Here is a 26,547-nt window from a genome sequence, read left to right on the forward strand (position 1 = left end):
GTTTGGCTCTGTGTTACACATTACAACAGTGACTACATATATAAAAAAGTACTTATAAATTACATTCAGATTTGCTGAGATTGTTCAAAGCGCTATGTAATTTTGTGCTTCTTTTGAATTCTAGCCACTTCTTGCAGGTAGGGGGTATAAACTACAGACTAATGTGTGGACCTCCCACTGGTTTATTTATTGCATACAAAGATAGTGAGAAACTAGATTTAAGCCACTTTTTATCATGAGTTGTCAATAATTAAATAGGTGACTCCCTGTTTAAAAAATAAGTTATGTCTACTTTGTCCAGTCTTCTTAAATCCAGCAAGAATGTTAACTGATTGTAGTGACTTTCACTAAACTGGAAATCAGTTTTCAGCTCTGCTGAGCCTTCAGTTGTTAATGAAGGCACTCGTGTTGAAGTTATAACTGTTGTTTACGTATTCCAATTTCCAATAATTAACCTGCATAATATACAGTTCCTGCTAGCCAGGATTCAGCAATGTGACAGGTTACATTGCACCATGACAAGGAATTTGTGTTGTTTTAAATTGGAGGTTTTGTGTGATGTCTGTAAATGGAGTTTGTTTTACATTTTGATATAAATTTATTTTACTGTATGATAAAATTTAAGTAATTTAACATGTCATTCTTTGTTTTTTTTTTGTCACTTTTTCAGTCTGCATAAACGTGTGGACCAAAAAAGTATACTTAACCTTTGATTTCTCTCACCCTCACATTTTTAATGATTTTTTTTTCTTCTCGCCCTCTTTTTAGGTCTCCCCATGCCACACACCATTCCCCGGCCAAAAGGGCAAGGTAGGTGATGTGCTCCCAGGCCTTTGCCACTGCTGCTCTTGAATCAGCTACTGGGTGGTGTGTGAGAGCAGCCTTGGGCTGACTCATTCAGTGACTTTCACTCTCTCTCACTCCCTTCATCTGGGGAATTCACCTGATTCCTGACTGCCTAGTTGCGGGAGGGGAATGTACACGACTGCTTGTGAACTTACAGGGGCTTGGGAGATATGCAAACTAATCCATTACTACAACAGATATCACTCAGCTATTAATTTCCAAAACTCGCTTGTGATGAGTGTATGCACGCACCAGTTACTTCCTTAGCCCTGAGATCCCCATTTACCTCAAACTTTTTGACGGGTGCTTCGGCAGAGAATTGGAAGCTCTTTCAAAGAAGCAGCACAGGCACTTTGAGCCAAATCGCCCCATTCTGCACTGTATCATTGCGTGATTCTGTAAATGCTGAACTCTGTCATCAAAGTCATCATGTTTCCTCCCCTTTGTTTTCACATACTGCACTTGTGTAGAAGTTCTGAGTCATGGTGGGAACTTTTGGGACTACTGATTGCACCAGCATTTCTTGCCGTCCTTTTTCTTAAGTTGGAACTTGCAAATTGAGTGTTGTTTGGTTATTTAACTGTAGGTGATATCAGAGCCAAGCTCAGTTTGTATTTGCAACGAAATACTGGACAGAAGTTGGGAAAAGAAAACTAGCTATTTTCCCCTCACCAGAATCCCCCAAGGGGATACCCAGGCCAGTTGAAAAAGAGAAAAAAGTGTTTTTGCTGAATGTATTTCACATCCTCAGGATATCCCTAAGTGCTTTATATTTAAATAAGGACTTTGCACTATAGCCAGTGTTGTCATGCAGGAAAAGCTGCGACTTACTTGTTCACAGCAATCTCCCACGAACAGTAAGGACCAGGTAATTTGCTTACAGTATTTTTTTGAGGTTAACAAGGAGAAACACTGCTTACCTTTCAATGATTAGTGCCGTAGGATCTTATGTCCATCTGTGATCTAGATTGAACATCTCATCTGAAAGATATTAGCACTGTGCACACAACCTCCTGGTTTTGGGAGAGATGCTGTACTTGTGGTACTGAAATGCTGCCATTGGAACTAACCATACATGGGAATTGAACCTGACAACGTTTGGACTGCATGACTAGATAGTGTGGGACCTGTGAAGCCTTGAGAGACTGTCTGGTGATCAGATTTTTCAGGAAACAAGCTCTGTATTGCCTATGCTGCTGGGCTTCATTTTGGTTTTAATACCTTTCAGAGCACAAGTATTCAATTTGTAACATTGATGCAAAAATAAAAATTCCGAGACCTTGCTTTCTTTGTGTAAATTTCCCCAGGGTGTTTGTAGTAACAACAACTAAATGATTACAGAAGATCAAAGCGCCTTGACACTGAATTCACTTGAAAAGAGAAACTGAAATTTTAAGTTTAAGAAATCTTATATACAATTGATGACGTCTGTGTCTAATATTGTGATGTCAATTAAACTGAAATTTTCCCTGTCTTTGACAAGTGCTCTTAAGAATTTAGACCAACAGGAAATAGTCTCTGTATTATAATTACTGGGCAAAGAGCTTTCAGTTCTGCAGTACCTATTATGAACTCAAGACATGTGTGACTTGTGTAATATGCATTGTGTTGCAGAGGAGATGAAATAGTTACAGTTAATGATTATCTTTGCAGCTGTTGGCGCATATTGAGTTTGGTTACACTTGTGATTGCATGGACAGCAAAGTATAACATAGCATGAGTATGATTTGTGTGTGGTTTGTAGTTGTAATGAAATGTGTAAGAACCCAGCAGAGATGATTTGTCAGCTGTTTATGTTTTTCATTCTTGTATCCTTTATGTTTTCTGGCCTGAAAATCTATATCCTTAACTTCATCCGCAATGATTTTTGATTTGAGTGAAAAGCTTTGTTTATGTGCAGTACAGGCAAATCATAGTAAGCAAGGACATACAGATCATAAGGTGAAAAAAAAACTAGACCGAGGCATACAAGTTACATTGCACAAGGTGTGTGCTAGGCAAGATCGACATCAGCAAAATCAGCATTATTTGAAGTTAGAGACTCCATTCAGCAGTCTAATAATGGCAGAGAACAAGCTGTTCTTGAATCTGATAGTTCATGCGTTCAGGCTTCTGTATCTTCTGCCCGGTTGGGGAGATTGTAGGAGATCATTGCTGGGATATGATGGGTTTTTATGGTCTCCACTTCCCACTTTGTAGAATCCCAGTGTGAGTTCAGTATTATAGATGAGAAAAGTAGACATCTGTGTGGAGAATGTTCAACCTTTGGCTGTTCTAGTATTGTAGGTATTGAAGATGCAAGAGAATGCCCCATATGCTTTCTGACTGCATCTAAAATTAAGTTTTTAAAAAAAAATGTGTTGCAGAATTTTCTAAATTTGCAAGAGACGAATAGAAAAATAATGGTCGTCCCTTACCACCACTTTCCTGTAAGATCTCACATGTTCCCAAATGTGACTTGGGAAACTTTGTATAAAACAGCTTTGCATCATTCCAAGGCCTCCTGAAAGAATGTCAAATAATTTGCCTATTATTAACTTGATTTTCATGAGTCTATTTAACTTGCATCATGAGAGAAGATTTCTTCAATATGCCTGCAACAAAGTAGTCAAAGCATGGAAGGCTGTTTGGTCACTAACTCACTTATATAGTAATCAAAGAACGAGTGTTGTCTGAATGTTGTGTTTTACTAAAATTGCACAAGCTAGTGTGCTCTACTTGCAACATGCAAAAGTATTTGTCATAGTGGGATTATTTCCAGTGGTAATTTGGCTTAATGACATTATAATCTTAACAACCCCAGTGAGCTATTTGAGTATGTTTGTGATTTTGTATTAATGGTGGGAAGGTTTCTTTTGATCACTTATTCTGGCTGAGTGGTAAATCCGTTTGTTTGGCATGTTTTTAAAATCTGCTGAGGAACATCTTTCTTCATGTTTTAGGTGTGTATTATGATAGGGTTTCCTTTTACACACCCAGCTGTAGAATAAGGTGATTTACTTGTCAAGTAGATTTCAAATTATTTCCTATAGTGTCAGAAGCTCGTGGCAATCTTGTTGAACATTTACTCAATCTAAAGATGAAGGTGCAGACCTGCACAATCACCTCCACAAGTAGATGGCGTAATCGGGTTTTATAGCTAAATTCCTTACCACTTCAAATCATGCTTCTTTTCAAGACCATTACTTCTCATTATTTATCTCTGCTGTTCACTAGTTGTTTTACTCATACCTTTGTGACATTGTAAAATTCAGAAGCTCAGCAATTTATAAATTCCAAATTTGTTTCTATTGTGGAAAATGCAGGAGACCTCCAATAGCATTCATGGCTTGGCTCAATACTTGCACTTTTTTCTCCGTCAGAGGTTCAAGCGTTCACATTTAATTCCCGATGCAGAATCAAGACTAACACTGACTTTTTCAGTTCTTCTAGACACTTTATATGTTGTGCTTGATTTTCAGTTATGAACCTGACATTTATCATAAGCCGAAATTTCTGTTTCATTTTAAATTAACTTCTTAGTTATCCAAGCAGTTCCAGCCCTTCCTTCCCCTTCAAGAGAATGTGTCCACAGTCTGTACCTGAACCTCCTGCAATTACTCATTCACCATTTTACTTCCCAACCTTTCTCTCCACTTCACAATGCTATTCCTTTTCAGTTCATTGTTATTAACCGTCATCCAGTTGATTATCTTCACCATTGATTGTACCTTTCCACAAACCTCTAAACCTAATTATGACATGACCACTTTCTGAATGGTTTTCCATGTCCATACTTCAGTCTTAATATGTTCAATCATAAAAGAAGGATTGAGAGCACTGTACATTTTCCAAAAACTCAAGAAGTCATGTTTGTGGAAGTGTGAAAAGCAGCATGAAGCTTCAGTTTTACAAGCACCGAGTCATATCCACAAATTCAACAAGCTAACAGGTAGCAACAAATTCTGTCATTATGCTTCTAATTATGCCAGTTAGACTGTGTTTTGTTTAAAGGACACACCAGCATTAAACAAATGCTTCAGCATAGCAACGGAATAGTAGATTTTTATTTGCTTGGCATAAAGTTTCTATTGTTATAAATCAGTGTGTTTGCTGTGAGCGATGTGACTGAGTCTTGTTAAAAGATTAAAAGAAGGTAACTTGAGTTCAAAATTTATATTCTATGGTAGGTTTTTTCTGATTTTTTTTTTAACTCAGAGCGTCCATGATTTCTGTGGCACAGAGATAGGAACTTAAGAGACAAAGCGTTGAATATTTTTTAGCCTTATTCAGTGGATAGGAAAATTTCATCTATGGATTGTGTTGGCAACAGGACAGCAATAGCTTGTACCTTAAAATAATAAAATACCCAGAGGCGTTTTTCAAGGAATGTAATCTGTGAAATATTGACAGTAAGCCAAAACAAAGGGCTTGAGGACTGGTGATTGATAACTTGATACGTTTTAGGAAAAATTTTAACAGTTGGGAAATACATGGAAAAGTTTGAGGGGATTCCAGACATGGTGGTCTGCAGGTGAGGGATGTGAGGCATAATACCTGTTGCCAACACACAGGTAGGGAACAGTGAAGCATAGATCAGCGACAAAAATCACTTGAGCTCCTCTGATTATTATAAGGCCAGTTGAATATGGGGAAGGGAAGGGACAGAACCATGTAGCCAATTTGAAAAACAGGATGACAATTTAAGTCTTATAAATTTGTTCACAGGGTGTAAATGCTGCTAGCTAGGCTGGCATTTTATTGTCTGACCCTAATTGTCAACAAAATAATCTGATAATCCTCACCTCCAGTTTCCTGCCTTATCTTCATAATCCTTTGATCCCCTTAATATTTAAAAATCTGTCAATTTCAGCCTTAAATATGCTGAGTGATACAGCCTCGACAGCCTTCTGCATTAAAGAATTATACAGATTCACTACTCTCTGAGATAAGATGTTCGTTCTCGACCCTATCTTAAATGGATGATACCCTATTCTCAGATTATAACCTCTGGTCCTTGCCTCACTTACAAGGGAAACAGTACTTCCTGTATTTTGCCAAACCCCTTAACAATCTTGTGCTTCAACAAGTCTCCTCTAATTCTTCTAAACTTCAATGAGCCCAGGCCCAATCTACTCAACCCCTTCTCGTAAAACAGGTCTTCCATACCCAGAATCAACATAGTGAATCTTCTCTCGACTGCCTTCAGTGCCAATATCTTCCCTTAGATAAGGGGGCCATACTGCTGCCAAAATTCTAAATGTGATCTGACTGGTGCTCCTCGCTAAGATTGTATTTACAGATACATTCTATTTTGTTCAAAAAGCACACAATCTGTAGGCAGTCAATCCGTGTGACATCTTATCAATTCCTTCTTTGGAAATCGAACCAGTCTGACTCAAGGTTGGGATACAGACAGACTCTAACCTCACACCTTTAATGCATTGTTTGAGCTGAGATGTCACTTTTTTTTTAATAAAACCTAAGCTATCTCAGAAATGTGACTTGAAAGAAGTTCTGGGATTCAATATTAAAGAATCGAAACCTACAATCTCATTCGAAGTGATTAAAGACATAATGACAATCTGGATTTGTTCAATACATCACATCAGTTGTAGGACACTTTGATCTTTTATTATAAATTCTGTGTCCTTTGATCCTGCCGCACTAGCTACTTGACGAAGAAGCACCACTCCGAAAGTTTGTACTTCCTAATAAATGTGTTGGACTATAACCTGGTGTTGAGCGATTTTTCTTTGTCCAACCCAGTCCAACACTGGCGCCTCCACATCTTGGATAAGATTGTGGTGAGCTGCCCTATTGAACACTTCTTGGAATGTAGGTAAATAGTGTTATTTGGAAGAGTTACATGATTTTCACCCAGTAACATTAAAGAAATGACAATATTGTTCCATGTTGGGATAGTGTGTCACAACCTGCAGATGGCAACATCCCTATGTATCTACTACCATTGTGCTTCTATGGGGTTGTGGTTGCAAATTTATAAGTTGCTACCTAAGGACCCTGGGTGAGTTGGAGAGTGGATGCATGTGGATATGGTGCTAACCAATTGGGCTGCTTTGTCGTGGATGGTGTAAGGTTTCTTGAACATTTTTGGAGCTGCATCCTTCTAAGCAAGTGGGGAGTATTCCATCACACTCCTGATTTGTACCTCATCGATGGTGTTCAGGCATTGAGGAGATAGGTAATGGATTACTCGCTGCACAGCTTCCAATCTCTGACCTGCCCTTTTTATCACTATATTGCTGGTCCAATTCACCCTGTGGCCAAAATGTCGATAATGGAGTATCTGTGGTGCAAACGCCATTGAATAATCAAGGGGAGCTGGTTACATTCTCGGTTATTGGAGATTGTCATTGTCTGGCACTTGTGTGACATGAATGTTACTTGCCACATACCAGCCAAATCCTGGATATTGCCCAGGTCTTGCTGCACATAAACATGGGCTGCTTCAAGATCTGAGGAGGTACCAGTGGTGCTGAGCATTGTGCAATCATCTGTGAATATTGATATTTCTAATCTTGTGATGGAGGTAATTTCATTGATGAAGCAGTTGAAAGTTGGTTCTGGCCTAGAACACAGCCTCGAGGAACTCTTGCAATTATATTTTTGTACTGATGACTGATTTTCGGTAAACAAATCCATTATCCTTTATGCTAGATATAATTTCAATCAGCAAGGAATTTTCCTCTGATTGCCATAACTACAGTTTTTTTTTCTGGAGCTCCTTCATGCTATACTTGGTCAAATGTTATCTTGATGTCAAGGACAGTCACTCTCACCTCATCCCTGGAGTTCCGCTGTTGTGTCTGTATTTGGCTTATGACTGTAATGAGGTCAAGAGATATGTGGCTCTGGAATATTATGGCTAAGCAAGTGCTCTTTAATAGCATGCCCATCACTTTTGATGTTGTTTAAAAGTAAATTTGTAGGGTAACAATTGACAGGATTGGATTTGGGGGTGTCTAGATTAGAGTGGTGCTGGAAAAGCACAGCAGTTCAGGCAGCATCTGAGGAGCAGTAAAATTGACATTTCGGGCAAAGGCTCTTCATCAGGAAGACAGGCAGAGAGCCTGAAGAGTGGAGCGATAAGTGAGAGGAGGGTGTGGGTGGGGAGAAAGTAGCATAGAGTACAATAGGTGAGTTGGAGAGGGGATGAAGGTGACAGGTTAGGGGGGAGGGTGGAGTGGATAGGTGGAAAAGAAGATAGGCAGGTAGGACAAGTCATGGGGACATTGCTGAACTGGAAGTTTGGAACTGGGATGAGGTGGGGGTAGGGGAAATGAGGAAACTGGTGAAGTCCACATTGATGTCCTGGGGTTGAAGTGTTCCGAGGTGGAAGATGAGGCGTTCTTCCTCCAGGCATCTGGTGGTGAGGGAGCGGCGGTGAAGGAGGCCCAGGACCTCCATGTCCTCGGCAGAGTGGGAGGGGGAGTTGAAATGTTGGGCCACAGGACGGTGTGGTTGATTGGTGCGGGTGTCCCGGAGATGTTCCCTAAAGCGCTCTGCTAGGAGGCGTCCAGTCTCCCCAATGTAGAGGAGACTGCATCGGGAGCAACGGATACAATAAATGATATTGGTGGATGTGCAGATAAAACTTTGGATGTGGAAGACTCCTTTAGGGCCTTGATGGAGGTGAGGGAGGAGGTGTGGGCGCAGGTTTTGCAATTCCTGTGGTGGCAGGGGAAGGTGCCAGGATGGGAAGGGGGTTGTGGGGGGGGGGGGGGTTGGTCGTGGACCTGACCAGGTAGTCACTGAGGGAACAGTGTTTGCGGAAGGCGGAAAGGGGTGGGGGAAGGAAATATATCCCTGGTGGTGGGGTCCGTTTGGAAGTGGTGGAAATGTCGGCGGATGATTTGGTTTATGCGAAGGTTGGTAGGGTGGAAGGTGAGTACCAGGGGCTTTCTGTCCTTGTTACGGTTGGAGGGTGGAGTCTGAGGGTGGAGATGCAGGATGTGGACTAGATGCGTTGGAGGGCATCTTTAACTACTTGGGAAGGGAAATTGCGGTATCTAAAGAAGGAGGCCATCTGGTGTGTTCTGTGGTGGAACTGGTACTCCTGGGAGCAGAAATGGCGGAGGCGGAGGAATTAGGAATACGCGATGGCATTTTTGCAGGAGTGGGAAGATGTGTAATCCAGGTAGCTGTGGGAGTCGGTGGGTTTGTAAAAAATGTCAGTGTCGAGTTGGTCGTCATTAATGGTGATGGAGAGGTCCAGGAAGGGGAGGGAGGTGTCAGAGATGGTCCAGGTAATTTTAAGGTCGGGTGGACTGTGTTGGTGAAGTTGCTCAACCTCCTCGCGGGAGCACGAGGTGGCACCAATGTAGTCATCAGTGTAGCGGAGGAAGAGATGGGGAGTGGTGCTGGTGTAATTACAGAAGATGGACTGTTCTACGTAGCCAACAAAGAGACAGGAATAGCTGGGGCCCATACGGGCTGGAGGAAGTGGGAGGATTCGAAAGAGAAATTGTAAAGGGTGAGGACCAGTTCGGCCAGACGAATGAGAGTGTCGTTGGGGACGTCGGGAGAGGAAGAAACGGAGGGCTTGGAGGCCCTGGTCATGGCAGATGGAGGTGTAGAGGGAATGGATATCTGTTTTGTGGACCATATATCAGGGCAATTTGCCATGTTCTGGGTAGATTGAAGCATTGATGTACTGGGAAATAGTTCAAATCTAGTCATGGATGTTATGTGAATGTGGAGGACAAATAATTTCAATAGTAATTTTCTCCTCTTTTATGCAGCAAGTTAGAATTCTGCATTAGGCTTTACCTATAAAGAAATATCTCAGGGCAACAAATAGGGAATTGATGCCCAAGCAGGTGTAAAGGGCTGAATAATTGCATGTAGTTCACAGTTAACAGTTAAATATCTGTTTCCATGCATACAATAGTATAAGGTCAGGAGGAGATGCCACAAAGTTTCCATTGAACTTCCAAAATGAAGACAGAATGATGTATTCTATGTATTTCTATTTGTGCTAGACAGTTTCCCTGTCAATAAAGGAGGCAAAGCATTGGTTTATAAAGATAGTATCATGACACATAAAACACAGTATGTTTTTCTTTTGATGAGATGATACTTAGTCCTTCTTTTAAGGTCACAGACTGACTTAAACAGAATCTCGTATCATTTAGGATTTAATGTTTATGAGGAATTGTGTGGATTAAAAAATGCTTTTAAGATATAAGCTGAAATCGGAAACATCCAGTATTAATGAACTGACTTTTCTTAAGACTGTAGCAAGGAGTATTATCTGGGATATGATTCAGAACTGAAATGTCAGATAAAGCACTAAATAAAACTTGCTGACGATGAGTTGGAGGAAATGTTACTTCCTGCTATGTAATGTTTTTCTGTCAAAGTAATGATGAAGTTAATAGCAATATAGTAGCTTCAGATGAGTAGAAGAAACACGGTTAAATACCAACATCAATCTCTAAAAGTTCTTGTCTAAGTTGTGCAATTCCACAGTTAACTTTGCAAACATGACATTGTGCTTGCACACATGTTATTGTGCTGTCTGATCCTGATTGACAATCGGAAGTTGTTGTATTTTTGCAGTAAATTTGAAGACAGTTAATTCTCAGAAATACAAGTGTGAGTGATCTTTTATATGTATGGTATTAATTAGTAATAATCAACCACTGCATCTCTTTATATCTCTTAATGCCTTTCAATAAATTCCAGGATACGCATGATTATCTTGGAGCAAGTTATTGGTAGACAAAATGCAGATAATGAACACCATTGGAAAATTGGGAGCTCGGTTCCTAAGATGAGGTTGTTCTGTGGTAGGCTGACTAAATTGGACCAGGACTTGCTGAAATTTAGAAATGATCTCATTTAAGCATACAGGATACAGCAAATATTTGGAAGGTTAAGTGTTGAGATGTTGTTTGCCCTGACTGGGGATCTGGATAAGGGGTCTATTATTTAGGATTGAAATGAGAATAAATTTCTTCGCCCCATAGACTATTGCATTATCTTTGGAATTGTTTTCCTTGGAGAGTTGTGAATGCTTTATTGTTAAATGTATTAAAGTCTGATACAGACATTTTAATGAAAGGTCAGAAACTGAAGAGCAGCTTTATACAGAGGGGAAAAGTGAGAGGCATTTAATGTGGTGGGATACATTGGAAATATAATAGGACCTGAGAACATCAAGGGAAGGTTCTGGATTCTTGGTCCTAAAGTGGGTGGAGGAGTTTGGATACTTGAAGGCTTGATTGGAATGTGGAAAGGGAAGAAATTAGATATTGAGATGTACACACGATAATTAGGAGGTTATAGGGTTGTAGGTATTGAGAAAAGTGCAAGCAAAGTTATAGGAGCAGAGAACAGTGGGAAGGTGATTGCAGAATTTAGGGACGGTAGATGGAAATGTATAAGGTTTCAAAATCGTGTGAGAGCTGGGTTGTGGAGTTGTAAGTCTTTAGGTGTGCAGAGAAGGAGGTTATAGAGTTTGGAACAGTGGAAGGTAGGATTTTTCTTCATTTTTGGAGTGTGTATGTTGTTGGCAAGACTCTCGCCCATCCCTCATCACCTTTGCAAAGGAGGTGGTGAGCCATGCCCGCAGAAAGGAGGGCAGTCCGATTTTGACCTTGTGATAGTCATGGAACAATGATTCTAAGTCAGGAGTGTGTGGCTTGGAGGGGAACATGCACTGCTAGTTTTTCCATTCATCTGTTGCCCTTGCCCTTTTTGGTGAAAGAGGAAATGGCTTTGGAAGATGCTGTCATAGAGATGTACGGCATGGAAACAGACCCTTCGGTCCAACCCGTTCATGCCGACCAGATATCCCAACCCAACCTGCCAGCACCTGGCCCATATACCTCCAAACCCTTCCTATTCATATACCCATCCAGATGCCTCTTAAATGTTGCAATTGTACCAGCCTCCACCACTTCCTCTGGCAGCTCATTCCATACACATACCACCCTCTGCGTGAAAGAGTTGCCCCTTTGGTCTTTTTTATATCTTTCCCCTCTCACCCTAAACCTATGCCCTCTAGTTCTGGACTCCACCAACCCTGGCAACATCCTTGTAACTCTTTTCTGAACCCTTTCAAGTTTCACAACATCTTTGCAATAGGAAGGAGACCAGAATTGCATGCAATATTCCAACAGTGGCCTAACCAGCCACAACATGACCTCTCAACTCCTGTACTCAATAATCTGACCAATAAAGGAAAGCTTGCCAAATGCTGCCTTCACTATCCTATCTATCTGTGACTCCTCCACTTTCAAGGAGCTATGAACTTGCACTCCAAGATATCTTTGTTCAGCAACACTCCCTAGGACCTTATCATTAAGTGTATAAGTCCTGCTAAGATTTGCTTTCCCAAAATACAGCACCTTGCATTTGTCTGAATTAAACTCCATCTGCCACTTCTCAGCCCATTGGCCCATCTGGTCCAGATCCTGTTGTAATCTGACGTAACCCTCTTCGCTATCCACTACACCTCCAATTTTGGTGTCATCTGCAAACTTACTAACTATACCTCTTATGCTCACATCCAAATCATTTATGTAAATGACAAAAAATAGAAGGCCCAGCACTGATCCTTCTGGCACTCCACTGGTCACAGGCCTCCAGTCTGAAAAACAACCCTCCACCACCACCCTCTGTCTTCTACCTTTGAGCCAGTTCTGTATCCAAATGGCTAGCTCTCCCTGTATTCCATGAGATCTAACCTTGCTAATCACCCTCCCATGGGGAATCTTGTCGAACGCCTTACTGAAGTCCATATAGATCACATCTACTGCTCTGCCCTCATCAATCTTTTTTTTTGTTACTTCTTCAAAAAACTCAATCAAGTTTGTGAGACATGATTTCCCATGCACAAAGCCATGTTGACTATCCCGAATCAGTCCTTGCCTTTCCAAATACATGTACATCCTGTCCCTCAGGATTCCCAAAGGATCTCTGAGTTTCTGCAGGACATCTTGCATACAGTACACGCTGATGCAACCATGCAATGTGGTGAAAGCAGTAGGTGTTCAACTGGATGTGTAGGATGCTAATCAGATTGAATTCTTTTCTTGGATGGTGTTGGGCTACTTGAGTGTTGCTGGAGCTTCACTCAGCCAGATAAGTGGAGAGTGGTCCATTGCTAAATCATGGACAGGTTTTTGCGAGTTGGAACATGGATTATTTGATTAAGAATTTATAGTCTCTATTTGACTTGCTTTTGTAGCTATAATGTTTATGGTGGTTCGATGTGGCTTAGTGGTTAGCACTGCTGCTTCACAGCACCAGGGACTTGGGTACAATACCATGCTCAGGTGCCTTTCCATGTGGCGTTTGCACATTCTCCCTGTTTCTGTGTAGGTTTCATTCGACAGTCCAAAGATGTGCAGGTTAAGTGGGTTGGACATGTTAAACTGCCCAAAATGTCCAGGAATGTGTAGGTTAGGTGGATTAGCTGTGGGAAATGCAGGGTTACAGGGATAAGGTCGTGGGGTTGGTCTAGGTGGGATGCTGTTTGAAGGGCCAGCTTGGCCTTGATTACTTCCACTCTATAGAGATTCTAGGATTCTGTGGCACGGTCCAGTTCAGTTTCTGAAGAGTGATGTTGCTGGAAGCTTCAGCAAAGATAATCTTGTTAAACATCAAGGGTGGGTATTTAGATACTGTTTTGCTAAGATGATCATTGCCTGGCATTTGTATGGCAGAAACATTATTTACATTTATCAGTCTAGGCCTGAATGTTGCCCAGAGATTGTGACATGCTTCAGTATCTGAGTGAATTGTGAATGCTTCTGGAGACTGCAATCATTGAATATTGCTACTTCTGACTTCACGATGAGTAGCAGGCTATTGAAGCAATTGAAGTTAGAAGCGGGAGGGTGAAGATTTGCAGCTTTAATTTTCCTTCACCAAATTGCATAAACGTGGTACCTGATTCCACACTGGGGAGGAGATGGCATAGTGATGTCTCTGATTTACTAGTTTAGGCTATGCTCTGGGAATATAATCCCTCATGGCATTTTACAAAATTTATATTGAATTAATAAATATGGAATTTAAAAGGCTAATCTGGTGATGACCATGGAACCATTGTTGTTAGTTGCAAAACCTTCTTGATTATTAAAGCTCTTGTTGGGTGGAAATCTGCCTTTCTTGCCTGGTCTGGCCTACATGTGATTCCACGACTGTTAACTGTCCTCCAAAATGGTCAAACAAGCCTTGCAGTTGTATCAAACCGAAGCTGGAGAGGTGGTGAAGAAGTGAAAGTGTTATGGTCCTAGTAATCTGAAACCCAAGAGTAATGTTCATGGGACTCCGATTCGAATCTCAGCATGGCGGATGGTGAAATTTGAAACATTAAAAATTTGGAACAAAAAGCTCGTCTCCTGGTGACCATGTAACCACTGTCCGTTGTAAGAAAGAATCTAGTTCATTCACACCCTTTAGAAAGGGAAATCTTCTCTCTTAAAATGGTTTGGTCTGCACATGACTCCAAATTGACAGCACATTTGCTGTCTTAAAATTGCTCTCTAAATAATATAAATACGGGCAATAAATACTGAGCTAGTTAGTCATGCCCTCACCCCATGAATGAATAATAAAAAGGAATGAAAAATGATTAAACTACTTGAAATTGATTTAGCCATCAGAAACTGCAATAGCAACATCACCCCTGTCAACCCTGCAGTGTCCTCCATACTAACATCTAGAGCTTGTGTCAATAGTGGGAGACATGTCCCACAAACTAGTCAAGCAAAAGTTTGAAATTGTCTGAGGTGTAGATTGTTTAAATATGACTATGTTCCGGACACTACCCTCATCCTCCCTGGGAATGTGCTCTCCCATTGGCAGGACAGACCCAACAGAAATGGTGGCTCTGTGGTATATTGTAAAGAGGGAGTCACTTTGCAATTTGTCAACATTGACTCCGGGCCCATGATGTCGACTGTACCAGAACCAATACTCTCTTTCTGACTGTACCTATATCCTGTATCTTCTCCCCTACTATCCTTAAATTCTGTATCCCCCCCCCCCCCCATTGTTCTCAAATCCCATGTATTGTCTACAACTGTAGCCAACTGCACACACTGTCTCTACTGTTCATGAACCCTCTACCCTCCCTCCAGCTATACTCAAATCCTATGTCATCACTTTGATGGAAACCAAATTTTGTTTCCTGTTTCCAAATATGCCCAAGCCTGGAACCCTTCTCCCACTGTTCCCAAGCCCTTTGCTCTAAGGGAACAAAAGCAGAATTAGTAATATCATTGGATCAGTAGTCTAGAGGCCTTGATTAATGTTCTAAAAACATAGATTCATTGATCAGCTTTTGGAATTTAAATTTATTGAGTTAAGTAAATGAATCTGAAATTGAAAGCTAGTTGCAATACTGGTGACTCTTTCACTTAACCCATCTGGGTCACCAATGTGAAAACACCATATCAAAGTTGAATTAAACCAAATCTATCTTCTGACATCAATGTATATCTGAATTGACAGGGCACAACCAGCTCAGTCAATCCAGAAAAATGCTTTTTATGTAAAACTAGGGAATTGTGCCAAATTGAGATAACTGAGCGAGTGACACTATGGTGTATGAGTGAGAGAAACTACTCCTGGGACTCCTTCACATTGACTCAAGATTCCATGAAGTCTCATGCCATCAGGTGAAACATGGGCAAGGAAAACTCTCTTGCAGGTTAATATCTGCTGAACTTCCTCTGTTGAATGCAATTTGGAAAAGGTTCTGAGGGTCACAAGGCCGCAGAAGGCACTCTGGATAGGGAATTTCAGTGTTCATCATCAAGGATGACTTGGTCACACCACTTCTGAGTGAGCAGACTGAGGCCTGAAGGAGATATTTGCCACTGTAGGTTTACAGTAGATGACCTCACCTGTACCAACCGACATGTCACAGATATAAGTCTCCACAATAGAATCGATAGGCGTGGCCACTCTACAGACTTTGTGAAGACAATGATCCATTTTCTCATTGATGTTGCAAATAAGAAGTTAATAAGATTGTGTTTTATAACTGCTTGTTTACCAGGGTAAAATGGAGGAGTGAAGGGATCATGCGACCTGCTGTGACTCTTGTCTGATGAGAAGCTTGGGTATCTTGATTGTTAACAGTTAAAGGGGAGCCCAGGTTGTTTTGCTGTGAAGAACCTGTAAGATGTTTACAGGTGTAGTTAGGGACAGAAAATGCTGTGCTGCCTTTGAGTAAACTGTTACTGTCCAAGTCTCTCAAGTGTGTCAATATTTGTAACCCATTATACTTGATATTGTCCATTTAACTTCAAGAGTTGGTAGGGCTGTCGATGTTGGGGAGTAAGATGCTGGTCAAGTGAGTAAATCTTCGAGTTCGGTTCATAGCGATAAAGAGGTGCATTGTGTAGAATGGGGGATTCAATGAAATGTGGGGAATTATGTTTAACTACTTTTTTACAGCCTTCAGCATTTGATTTCCAGTCTTCTATAACAGAAGTTTTATTGGTATTGCAAGTATTGAGTCAGAGTTGTACAGCATGAAAACAGACTCTTCGGTCCAACTCATCCATGCCGACCAGGTATCCTAAATTAATCTAGTCCCATTTGCCAGTGTTTGGCCCATATCCTTCTAAACTCCTCCTATTCATGTACCTATCCAGATGCCTTTTAAATGTTGTACATGTACCAGCTTCTACCACTTCCTCTGCCAGCTCATTCCAATTGTGGACTGTTTGATCTGTGTTACAAAGTCTACTGACGTGAAAACGATTCAGGAGATGTTGGTTGTATTAACTATAAATTAGTTAACAATTGCTAGTTAATTAACGCATATTAGCGAAAGAAGGTAATGTGTTGCAATTTCAGGATGCTAGGGTGATCCAGGACCTGCATATCTGCAGAAAAAACTGGCAGTTGCAGGATCTTTGGCTCAGCATTATTGACCAGGAGGCCAAGCTGCATGTACAGTCACACATCAGAGAGGGGCACAGTTATTTTGACACTTTGTTCCGAGAAACACTCTCATTTATTAGGACAAGGTCTTCTGATTTGCTTAGTTGTCAGAGATAGGAGGGTGTCACTATAAATGAAGCAGTTAAGGAGACCTAGAGAACAGAAGCACAAAAGACCCCGCCTTTGTAAATTTGAGGTGTTCTCGGCTTATTTGGATGAGAGTGAAAGCTTTAGGGTGGAAGAGCTAACTGGCCATTGAAGCAGGAAGCCACCTAAGAGGGGGCAGTAGAAGGGAGGTAAGGGATAGTTTAATGAGGTAATTCTCTTCAGCGAAGAACATGAGTTCTGATGGCTGTGTTATCTGGGACATCAGCTAAAGGCAAGGAAGAACTTGCAGTGGGAAGCAGAAGATCCATCAACATGGGTAAGCTAGGGAAGAGGCTCAGCTGAGGCAAATACGAAGATAAGTGCTAAATTGATTTTAAAAAAGCAGAACCTCAATCAAAAAAACCATTGACCAGTTTGTATGCAGTCTGAAAAGGATCCATCATCTAGCCTAATATTCCAGTTCAGCTAACTCCACTTTCATGTCCACATAGTTGCCTTTTACATTTAAAATACTAATCTTAGACACACACTTTTCTCTTTCAAACTGGTTGCAAAAATTCATCATATTATGATCACTGTTACCAGAGATGCCTTTGTTGAAATCAGTGATTCTGTCACATTGCACAGTGCCAAGTTTAGCCTAGCCTGCTTTCTGATCGGTTCCAGAATGTGTTGCTTGAAGAAAATATCCTGAAAGTATTTTAGGAACTCCTTACCAAGGTTATCCTATCTGATTTTTCCAATTTATATGTAAATTAAAATAGGCCATATTTAAACTGCTCATTTATCGCAAGCATCCAATACTATTTGTATACTTTGTCCTACCTCGCATCACTGCTCAGGATGCTTGTGGATCACAATACTAACATTAGTTAGGAGTACTACCACTCCACCTTTAACTTGCATCCTATTCTGCTTAATGTCATAAACCTCTCAATACACAGCGCAATTCTAGTCATCCTGTAGCCACCTATCCATAACGGTTATCAGATTATATTTATTGAGGAAGGTATTTGAATTGATTCTTTTAAAAGACAGTTATATCTTGGCTTTTAGAAGAACTTGAGTCGTGTTTAACCAACTTATTGGAATTCTCTGAAGGAGTAATATGTGCTTTCAATAAAGAGAAGCCTGTTGTTGTAATGTACTTGAACTTCCAGAAGGCAGTTGAGAAGATTCCACATAAAAGCTTATTGGGCAAAGTAGGATCTTGGTATAAAAGGTAACATTCTGGAATAGAAAATAGTTTATAAAAACAAAATGCATATTGGGTCTTTTTTCAGATTGGAAGACGTGATGAGTGGAGTTCCATTCGAGTCTATGCTAAGGCATCACTTTTTACAATTTATCTTAATGAGGGGAGCAAAGGCATGGTAGCTAAATTTGCAAATGATATAAAGTTAGGTAGGAAAGTATGTTGTGAATGTGACATAACATGGATGCAGACTGATATAAATGGTTCAAGTGAGTGGGCAAAAATCTGGCAGATGGAGTATAATATGAGAGAGCGTAAAGATGTTCACTTCATGAATAATTTTTTTAAAAAAACAGAATATTACTGAAACAGTGATCAAGTACAGAATTCCAAGGTACAGAGGGGTCTAAGTGCATGAGCCATGAAAGGTTAGTATGCAAGTGCAGTACATAATCAAGAAGGCTCATGCAGTGCTAACCTTTATTACAAGAGGAATTGGACATAAAAGATAAGATGTTAATGCTTCAGTTATATTGGGCATTGGGAACACAACCTCTTAAACACTGCAGTTTTAGCCTCCTTAATTTAGAAAGGATATAAATGTGTTGGAGACAGTTCAGAGGAGGCTTACTGGATTGATACCTAGAATCAATGGGTTGTCTTAGGCGGAAAGATTGGGCAGGCTAGGCTTGTTTCAAGTAGAGTGAGAGCTGTCTTGATTGAAGTGTACAAGATCCTGAATGGTCTTAACAAGGTGGCTCTAGGAAGGCTGTTTCCTCTTGTGGGTGAGTCAAGAACTAGGGAATGCAGTTTTAACATTACGGATTGACCTTTTAGGATAGAGGGGAGGTGAAATTCTTCCCTTTGGGATTCTGCAACTTTGGAACGCTCTACTTTTAGAAAGTAGTAGAGTTGGGGTCACTAAATATTTTTAAGAAAGAGACAGACAGATTCTTGTTAGGCAGGGGATTCAAAACTTATGGGGGAATAGATGGGAATATGGAATTTGGGCCACAGTTAGATTAGCTATGATCTTATTGAATGGTTGAATAGTCTTGAAATGTCAAAGTCTGCTCCTAATTAGTCTTATGTTTGTATGGAAGGCAGAATGGAGCTGGTGTCTAATGGATAGTTAAGTACCATTTCTGTCTGGATATAAGGCCCATAAAACATAACTGGGTCTGGAGATTTTCAGTTATTTTACTAGTATAATTGGGGAAGCTTTTCCTATTGTGTAAGTTGCCCCCTAAATAGCGGTTAGTTAATGTTGCTTTTATTTATCTGTTGCAATAAAAGTCTTAAAACATAAGTTTTGTACGAATTTTCCAGTCAAGTATCTTCATAAAAGCTTAGGTATCTACAGGGATTATAACCCATGACACAGTCTTCCATTGTATTGTGTGACTGTACCGCTGTACTAAATGTGAAAAATTCAGAACAGACCTAGCACCTCTAAACTGGTCATAAGATACTGCAGACCATCAGGAACAGCAGCAGAATTCTATTTAACCACAATCCATAACCTGATGGCCCAGGATATTCTTCATTCACCATTACCACTGAACTAAAGGATTAATCTTGCTGCAATGAGGAATTCGGGGGTGTGAGCCAGCAGCATCAAGGGCACCTAAAAATGAGTTGCCATCTGGTGAATCTACAACACAACTGCATGCACATGAAAAAGCTAAAGCAGCATGTGATAGAGCCAAATGATCCCACAACAATGGATTTGATGTAAAGCATTGCAAACAACTATCAAATCATGAATGGACAAATGAATAACTAATTGAGGCTCCATAAAAGTCCTGAGCCTTGATGGTTGGGAAAGCCATCACATCATTCCATAAGAAAAGGCTGATATGCTTGCAATTATCTTCAGTCAGAATGGCCCATCGCAGCTCCTTCCTGAGACGACTACTGAGCATCACAGATGTCAATCTTCAACCAATTTGATTCACTCCATGTGGTACAAGGAAACGGCTGAATGCATTACATATAGCAGAAGTTCTGAGCCCTGACAATATGCCACCAATAGTACTGACGTGCTCCAGAATTAGCTATGTGCCTAGCAAAGCAGTTGTACGGTTGCAACATTGCATCAACCTGACACTATGGGGAAATGCACACATATGACTTGTCCTCCAAAAGCAGGACAAGTGCATTACTGCCCCAAAAATCTACTCTTGATCATTAGAAATTGAAGAAAGCTGCAGTTGACAGTGCTATCAAGTGACACTTAAAAAGTAATAACCTTCTCATGATGGTTAGTTTATGTTTCACTGGGGCCATTTAGCTCATGATGTCATTTCAGCTTTGGTCAATACTGGACAAAAAACCTAAATTCTGTCGGTGAGCTGTGCGACATCAAGGTGGCATTTGACCAAGTGTAACATTAAGTAGCTATGACAAAATTGAACTCAATAAGACTTGTGATGGGATAAGTTAGTCAGAGTCCATACACAGTACAATGGAAGATGATTTGACCTCCAGCAACCATAATTGTCTCAATCCCAGTAAATCTTTGCAGGAGTTTCTCAGGAAAGTGCTATAGGCAAATCCACCTGCTTCATTGATGACCCTTTCTCAATCATAATATCAAAGGTTGGAATGTTCTCTGATAATTACACAGTATGCAGTACCATTCGCAACTCTTCAGGTACTGACGTATTCCATGATCATATGTAGCAACTGGATGTTTAGTGACAAGTAGCATTCACACCAGACCCCACAGTGACCATTTTTGATGAACAGGAATTAACATTCCTGCGTTATTGTTCACTTGCAATACAGTCGCTAAATCTCCCATTATCGACATAAATGTAGTGACTACACAAGTGTTCAGACGTGAGGAATTCTGAGACAAGTAACTTATCATGTGACTCCCCAAAACCTATCCATATCTAAAGCGCACAAGTCAGAAGTGTGATAGGATACTCTTCACATGGGTGACTATAGTTCCAACAACAATCAAGAAACACCCACTGACCTGCCGTCTGCATTCAACATTTTGCTGCCTGTACCTTAAATTTTCAATAATTTCTGTTCACCTATCACTGCTTGCTGACGTACACTGCCTCCCCATCCAATGATGAGTGGATTTTAAAATCCTCATAACTTGTTTTTGGAAACCTCCATGGCCTCACTCCTACCTATCTTTGTGACTTTCAGTAATGTGGATATGGCTGGAAAGTCAGCATATATTGTCTATCCTTCGTTGTCCTTAAGCATGTGGTAGTGAGCCACTCTCTCGAATTGCTGCAGTCACTAGAACTGTTAGGGTTCCAGGACAATAAACAGTAAATATTGAAGGAGCCATGACATAGTTTTAGCTCAGGGTGGTTAGTGGCTTGGAGAAGAACTTGCAGATGGTGGAGTTCCCATAAATCTGCTGCCTTTGCCCATCTGGTGATAGAGTTCATGGGTTTGAGGTGGACTGGAAGAAGCCTTAGTGAGTTGTTGCAGTGCATCTTCTAGGTGGTATACACTGTTGCCACTGTGCTGCAACCATACAGTCAAGTAGGGAATATTTTATCCTGACTTACGTCTTGTAAATAGTGGCCATGCACTGGGGAGACGTGAGGTCACAGAATTCTGAGCTTCTGATCTGCTTTTGTAGCTGCAGTATTTCTATGGTAGGAACAGTTCAGTTTCTGGTCAGTGGTAAGCCCGGAGGGTGTTAATGATAGGAGATTGAGCTTTAGTAATGGTATCGAACATCTTGATTCTGTTTTGATGGAGATGGTTATTGTCTGACATTTCTGTGGCATGAGTGTTGTTTGACACTTATCACCCAAGACTAAATGTTGTCCAGGTCTGTCTGCATATGGATAGGGACTGCTTCAGCATCTGGAGAATTGCAAATACTTCTCACCATTGTGCCATTATCAGCAAAGAGCCTCTATCCCTACAAACCTTTCCACTCTTTTGCACTCTTCTTTTTCTGGCAAATTAGCAACTTTAACTGCTCCATTATAGATTGCTGTGTCTTTGATTGCCTTGCCTCTTTTTTTTTCTCTGGAATTCTTTCTATAAGCCTGTCAACTTGTCTTTCTTTCTTGAAGGAGCTCCTTATGTTGCCTGCCTCTTATGTTAACTTTTTAGTCATCTGCCCTGATGTCTCCTTAAATATCAATACTTGCATTGACATCACTCTTGTATGTATCTTGGAATGTTAAAATCATTACATAGATGCAAGCTATTGATGTTTTTATCTATTAATCTGCTCACTCATGTTGCTGTTTTGGACTTTTATCAGACAGTATGGCGAATCTACCAGTTCATGCTGAGTATGGTTCATCTCCTAGCTTATGCTGTAGAAAAATAGATCTACTATATCTTAACAAAATCTGTGTATGATAAAATTGTGATTACAGCATTTGTGTCTTAATTGATCAGTTTTTTGCTTGTTATTCAAGTCAACTTTTATTTTAACAAATGATTAAAAGAAAATATTTCTGCAATCCCACCGTATAATTTACCAACTAATCACTGCTCTCTCTCCTTTGCTTTCAGAAAGGAGACATGGTTCTTCATGTAAGGCAACCCCCTCACCAGCTTCTACAACCTCCAATTCCACAACATCACCAGTCTCCATGAAATCCAAAGCCTGCAGTAGCCATATGTTAGCTGGTAGCAACTCCAAGCCATTCAAGTCACCAAAAGACAATCTCCATGCCTCTAATAATAGGCAAGCCCAGGCAGTCTTTCCTTCCAAAGTAACAAGAGAAAAACCATGGTGGGTATCTTCAGTCTGTTTAATTACATGAAACAGGGTGGTTTTTCTGGTCATTGTTCTTGACATGAAAACCATTTAAATAACGTTTCTCAATTTTATTCACTAAGGTATCGAATTATTTATTTTTTTGGGCAACTGTGGCAAAGATTTCATTATGTCTTGTCTAATCAGTATGAGTAATGAGAGTTTGCATGCGGTGTGAACAGGTGCAGCTGAATCATCTGTTGTGAGTCACAAATTTTACTTGGTGATTTTTAAAAAGTGCTTTGTGAATAACTGTTCTTAAATTGAACAAGCCACGTTTGGCCACTTTTGAACTTACTACACTTACAGGAGTCCTCCAAGATGCTTTCTGTTGCATGGAGAAGGTAACTTTGTTTTTCCATAAATATGTTGTTTTCCCAATGTTGTCACTGTAGCATGATCCACTTTGTCCATTTCTGGTTCCCATTGCTTATTTAGAAGGAAGTAAATGGAGAGGAATATCTGCTGAGGAAGTCTTCACTTGTGAGAGCCAAATTACCAGTTTTCTCCTGTTTAATTTGTTTCCTGAACATAAATGAATCTGTGTTTGAAATGTTCATTGGCAAACTGATTTTGTGACTTTAATGTATTCATGATGACAGGGCTTGCTTGCTGTATACCTTTTACTTTTGTTGTCTTATCTGTCTACCTCTTACTTTTTCACTGTTTGGAACTAACTCATCATAGTTCTGTACCACAAGCTGCCCACCAATGTTTCCCCCAACTAAGCATGCTTCACAACTAATACTATGTAGAGGGTGTCAGCAAACTATTTATGGCGAAAATTACCTAAGTGATACACATGCATTCACACAGGAATCCCTGCATTGCAACCAAGAGTGGGAATCAGCTAATTTTACACTTCATAATCTCTGGGGCCAAGTACAGTGTCTTCATCACCAGCCCATCTAGTATGAACAAGCAGCGCACAGACAAACTCATTCTGGGTATAAGATGTAATTGTAACTCTTTGTTTTCACTTGCTTTTCAATCAGATAATCCATTTGAAATGACCTGTTTTAATGGACTAAATAAAGTGTTTTGCCTTAACATATTTGTTTTAAATGTTCTTTTCCTGTCTGCATTATCACACTATTCTTGTGACCACCTCATCACCAGTTTGATGCAAATTTGAAGCTGGTGCAATATGCTTTGACAGGAATGCTAACTGTGATTATCTGTCAGCTAAACAAATGCAGTAAAATATACAAATAGAAAATTCAGTCAATTATCCAGTCAGCTAATCTTGTTATTGGTGTAGAGGTGTCAGTGTTTACCACCTACGCTGTTAAGATCCTTTTGCAAGTACTGTGGCACTGAATGTAGCTGTGGGGGTGATGTGACTGTACCACATGTGTTATGCAATGTGTGTTGCAGTATCTTATGAATTGTGGTTTGTAAATACTGTGGGCTTTGTGATTATTTTGAAAGTATTTTCTGTTTAAGGTAATGGTTACGCTTGTATGAGGGTGGTAATACAGTGGTACCACAGAGTTGGTTTATAAATTAGGAACATGGGAACAGAAGTGGGCCTTTCAGCTCATTGACGACCTATGCTGCTATTCAGTTAGCTCATGACAAATCATTACGAACAGTTGAAGCATTTCTATAACCCTTCGTACCTGATCATTCTCAATTTGGACGTCTTCAATTGATCACAGCTCAGCAGCTTTTGGGTGTAAAGAGTTCCATACATTTATTACCTCTAAATGAATTGCTGCTTCTCAACATTGCTCCTGAGCAGACTCATTCTGTTTTGAGGTTTATGCCCGCCCTTTATTCTGGACACCCTCACCATAGGAAATGACTTCTTTTTAATGATCAAATCTTTTAATCATTGTTAAATCCATCAATTGTGCCACTTCTTCCTCATCTGGGTTCAAGGAAATATAATCGTGAGATGTTTGTCATTAACAAATAGTTGAGACAAGTAGTATCAAACGATGTGGACTAGGGTGTTGCACTGTTAGCAAAAAGGAGTATCTTCCTTCTTATATTTCTAATTCAACATTTTTTTGGTAGTAAATATTTTTCAGTAAAATGGATTCAGTCATCTATTGGATTTTTGAAGCCACTTTATGCATGTGAAGAGGATATTCTAGAGTTTTCATTTATTAATTGCTGTGTAATTTAGTGGCCTTCACAATTATACTTCAGTTTCCAAACCTACTGAAACCAGTTTTTCAAAATCATTTTGCATGAAAGCCTTGTTCTTCCCAATTAATTGGGATGATAAAAGTCTATGCAAAGGAACACAACTTGGCAATACACCACATAGACGTGCTCCACTATTCATTGAAATGGTAGCTAAACTTATGCATCAACTTCACATACTCAAAATATTTTTCTCCATTTCAGTGGGATCCTCCTTTATTCTTTGAAATTCCTGAGAATATAGTCGCATTCTACTCAATCTCTCTATGTAGAATAAACCTCTCATCCCAGGAAACAATCTGGCGAACCTTCATTGTATCCCCTCTAAGACGGGTGTTTCCTTATTTAGATAAAAAGTCAAAACTGTGCTGCTCCTGGAAGCGAGAAACAAAGCAAGCAGGGAACTTAGTTGTATGAGGGACCAAAACTCAATTCCTAACAAAGATATGAGGTTCTACAGTTAAATTAGCAGTGAATTGAGCTTCCAAGCAATTTTACATGTATTTGTATGTTATGCATGTTAATTAAAAGACAGGCTTGCCAAAATTAGTTCCTCTTCTCAGTTAAGCTCTCCATGGGCAAGCAATATGTGTTCTGCAATTCCTGACCATGTAAGAGGTGTACAGTCGGTAGGTTATTGTAGTTGCTGGACTTTTGGAGTGGAAGCTTTGGCTTCTTTGGAGAGCATTCATCTGTGTCATGACTGAGAATGGTTTACAGTAGTTTGAGTTGCTTGGGCACAAAGAATGACTGAGAAATGAGGCTGGTGTGCAATGGACTCAGCTCAAGGGGACTGGAAGAGAGTGTTCATCTGTGTGATCAAGGGAGATAGGCTGATGGGGAAGGATGGAAGGGCTAGAATAATTAGCTGCAGGCGTCACTGTGAGAGCCCAAGTGATCCACCTGGCTTGCAAGGAATTAATGACTGATCAGATGCACTACAAATAAGGTGCCAGGACATTTAGTCTTTTAAAGTAACAGTGGGAACATTGACCTCCTGCCCATCCCATCTGTACTGCTCAGACATGCATATGTAATAAACCAAGCAAAACTGATCTGAGTCTGAGTAGAAATGACATATATTTGGCTCATTGAGTCTGCACTGACTGTTGAATAGCATCCCATCCAATCCCACCCCACCATATAACCCTGCATTTACCATAGCTAACCCACAGAGTTTGCACAACCTTGGACACTGTGAGCAGTTTAGCTTGGTTAAACCACCTAACCTGTACATCCTTGGACACTCGGGGGTGGGGGGGGGGGGGATCTGGATTACTGGGAAAAACCCCAAGCAGACATGAAAAGAATGTGAAAACCCACCCAAGGCTAGAATCAAACCACTGAGTCCCCATGCCACCCCTAATGTTGGTGTATTCTCATTTTAATATTGGAAATGCAGTGGAGCTGGTGCATTACTTTCTCAAGTTTAAATGGTGAAGTTTAAATGGTGCTGGCACCATCAAATGAACAAAACTCGAACATCAAGAGAGCAACTGAGCAGTATATATTTGTTTACTACTGTTAAAATAAGGGCTGGGAAACTGAGGCCTTTAAGTTTATCTCTCTG

At 40.3% G+C, this 26,547-nt stretch overlaps 1 protein-coding gene across 14 annotated transcripts in view; it reads left to right on the forward strand.

Annotated features, from left to right (window-relative positions):
- LOC140458257 (ataxin-7-like protein 1) overlaps nucleotides 1-26,547 on the forward strand; it is a 247,119-nt gene that overhangs the window by 151,955 nt on the left and 68,617 nt on the right. For 9 of the 14 annotated variants that reach the window (XM_072552630.1, XM_072552631.1, XM_072552634.1 and 6 more), the window contains 2 exons: nucleotides 769-810; nucleotides 22,577-22,799. In XM_072552630.1, the coding sequence (XP_072408731.1) occupies nucleotides 769-810; nucleotides 22,577-22,799 (265 nt within the window). The remainder of the gene's footprint in view (nucleotides 1-768; nucleotides 811-22,576; nucleotides 22,800-26,547) is intronic. The other 5 variants (XM_072552633.1, XM_072552637.1, XM_072552638.1 and 2 more) reach the window with 1 other exon arrangement.

This window comes from Chiloscyllium punctatum, chromosome 32 (assembly GCF_047496795.1).
Source record: "Chiloscyllium punctatum isolate Juve2018m chromosome 32, sChiPun1.3, whole genome shotgun sequence".
In the NCBI taxonomy this organism is placed as follows: domain Eukaryota; kingdom Metazoa; phylum Chordata; class Chondrichthyes; order Orectolobiformes; family Hemiscylliidae; genus Chiloscyllium; species Chiloscyllium punctatum.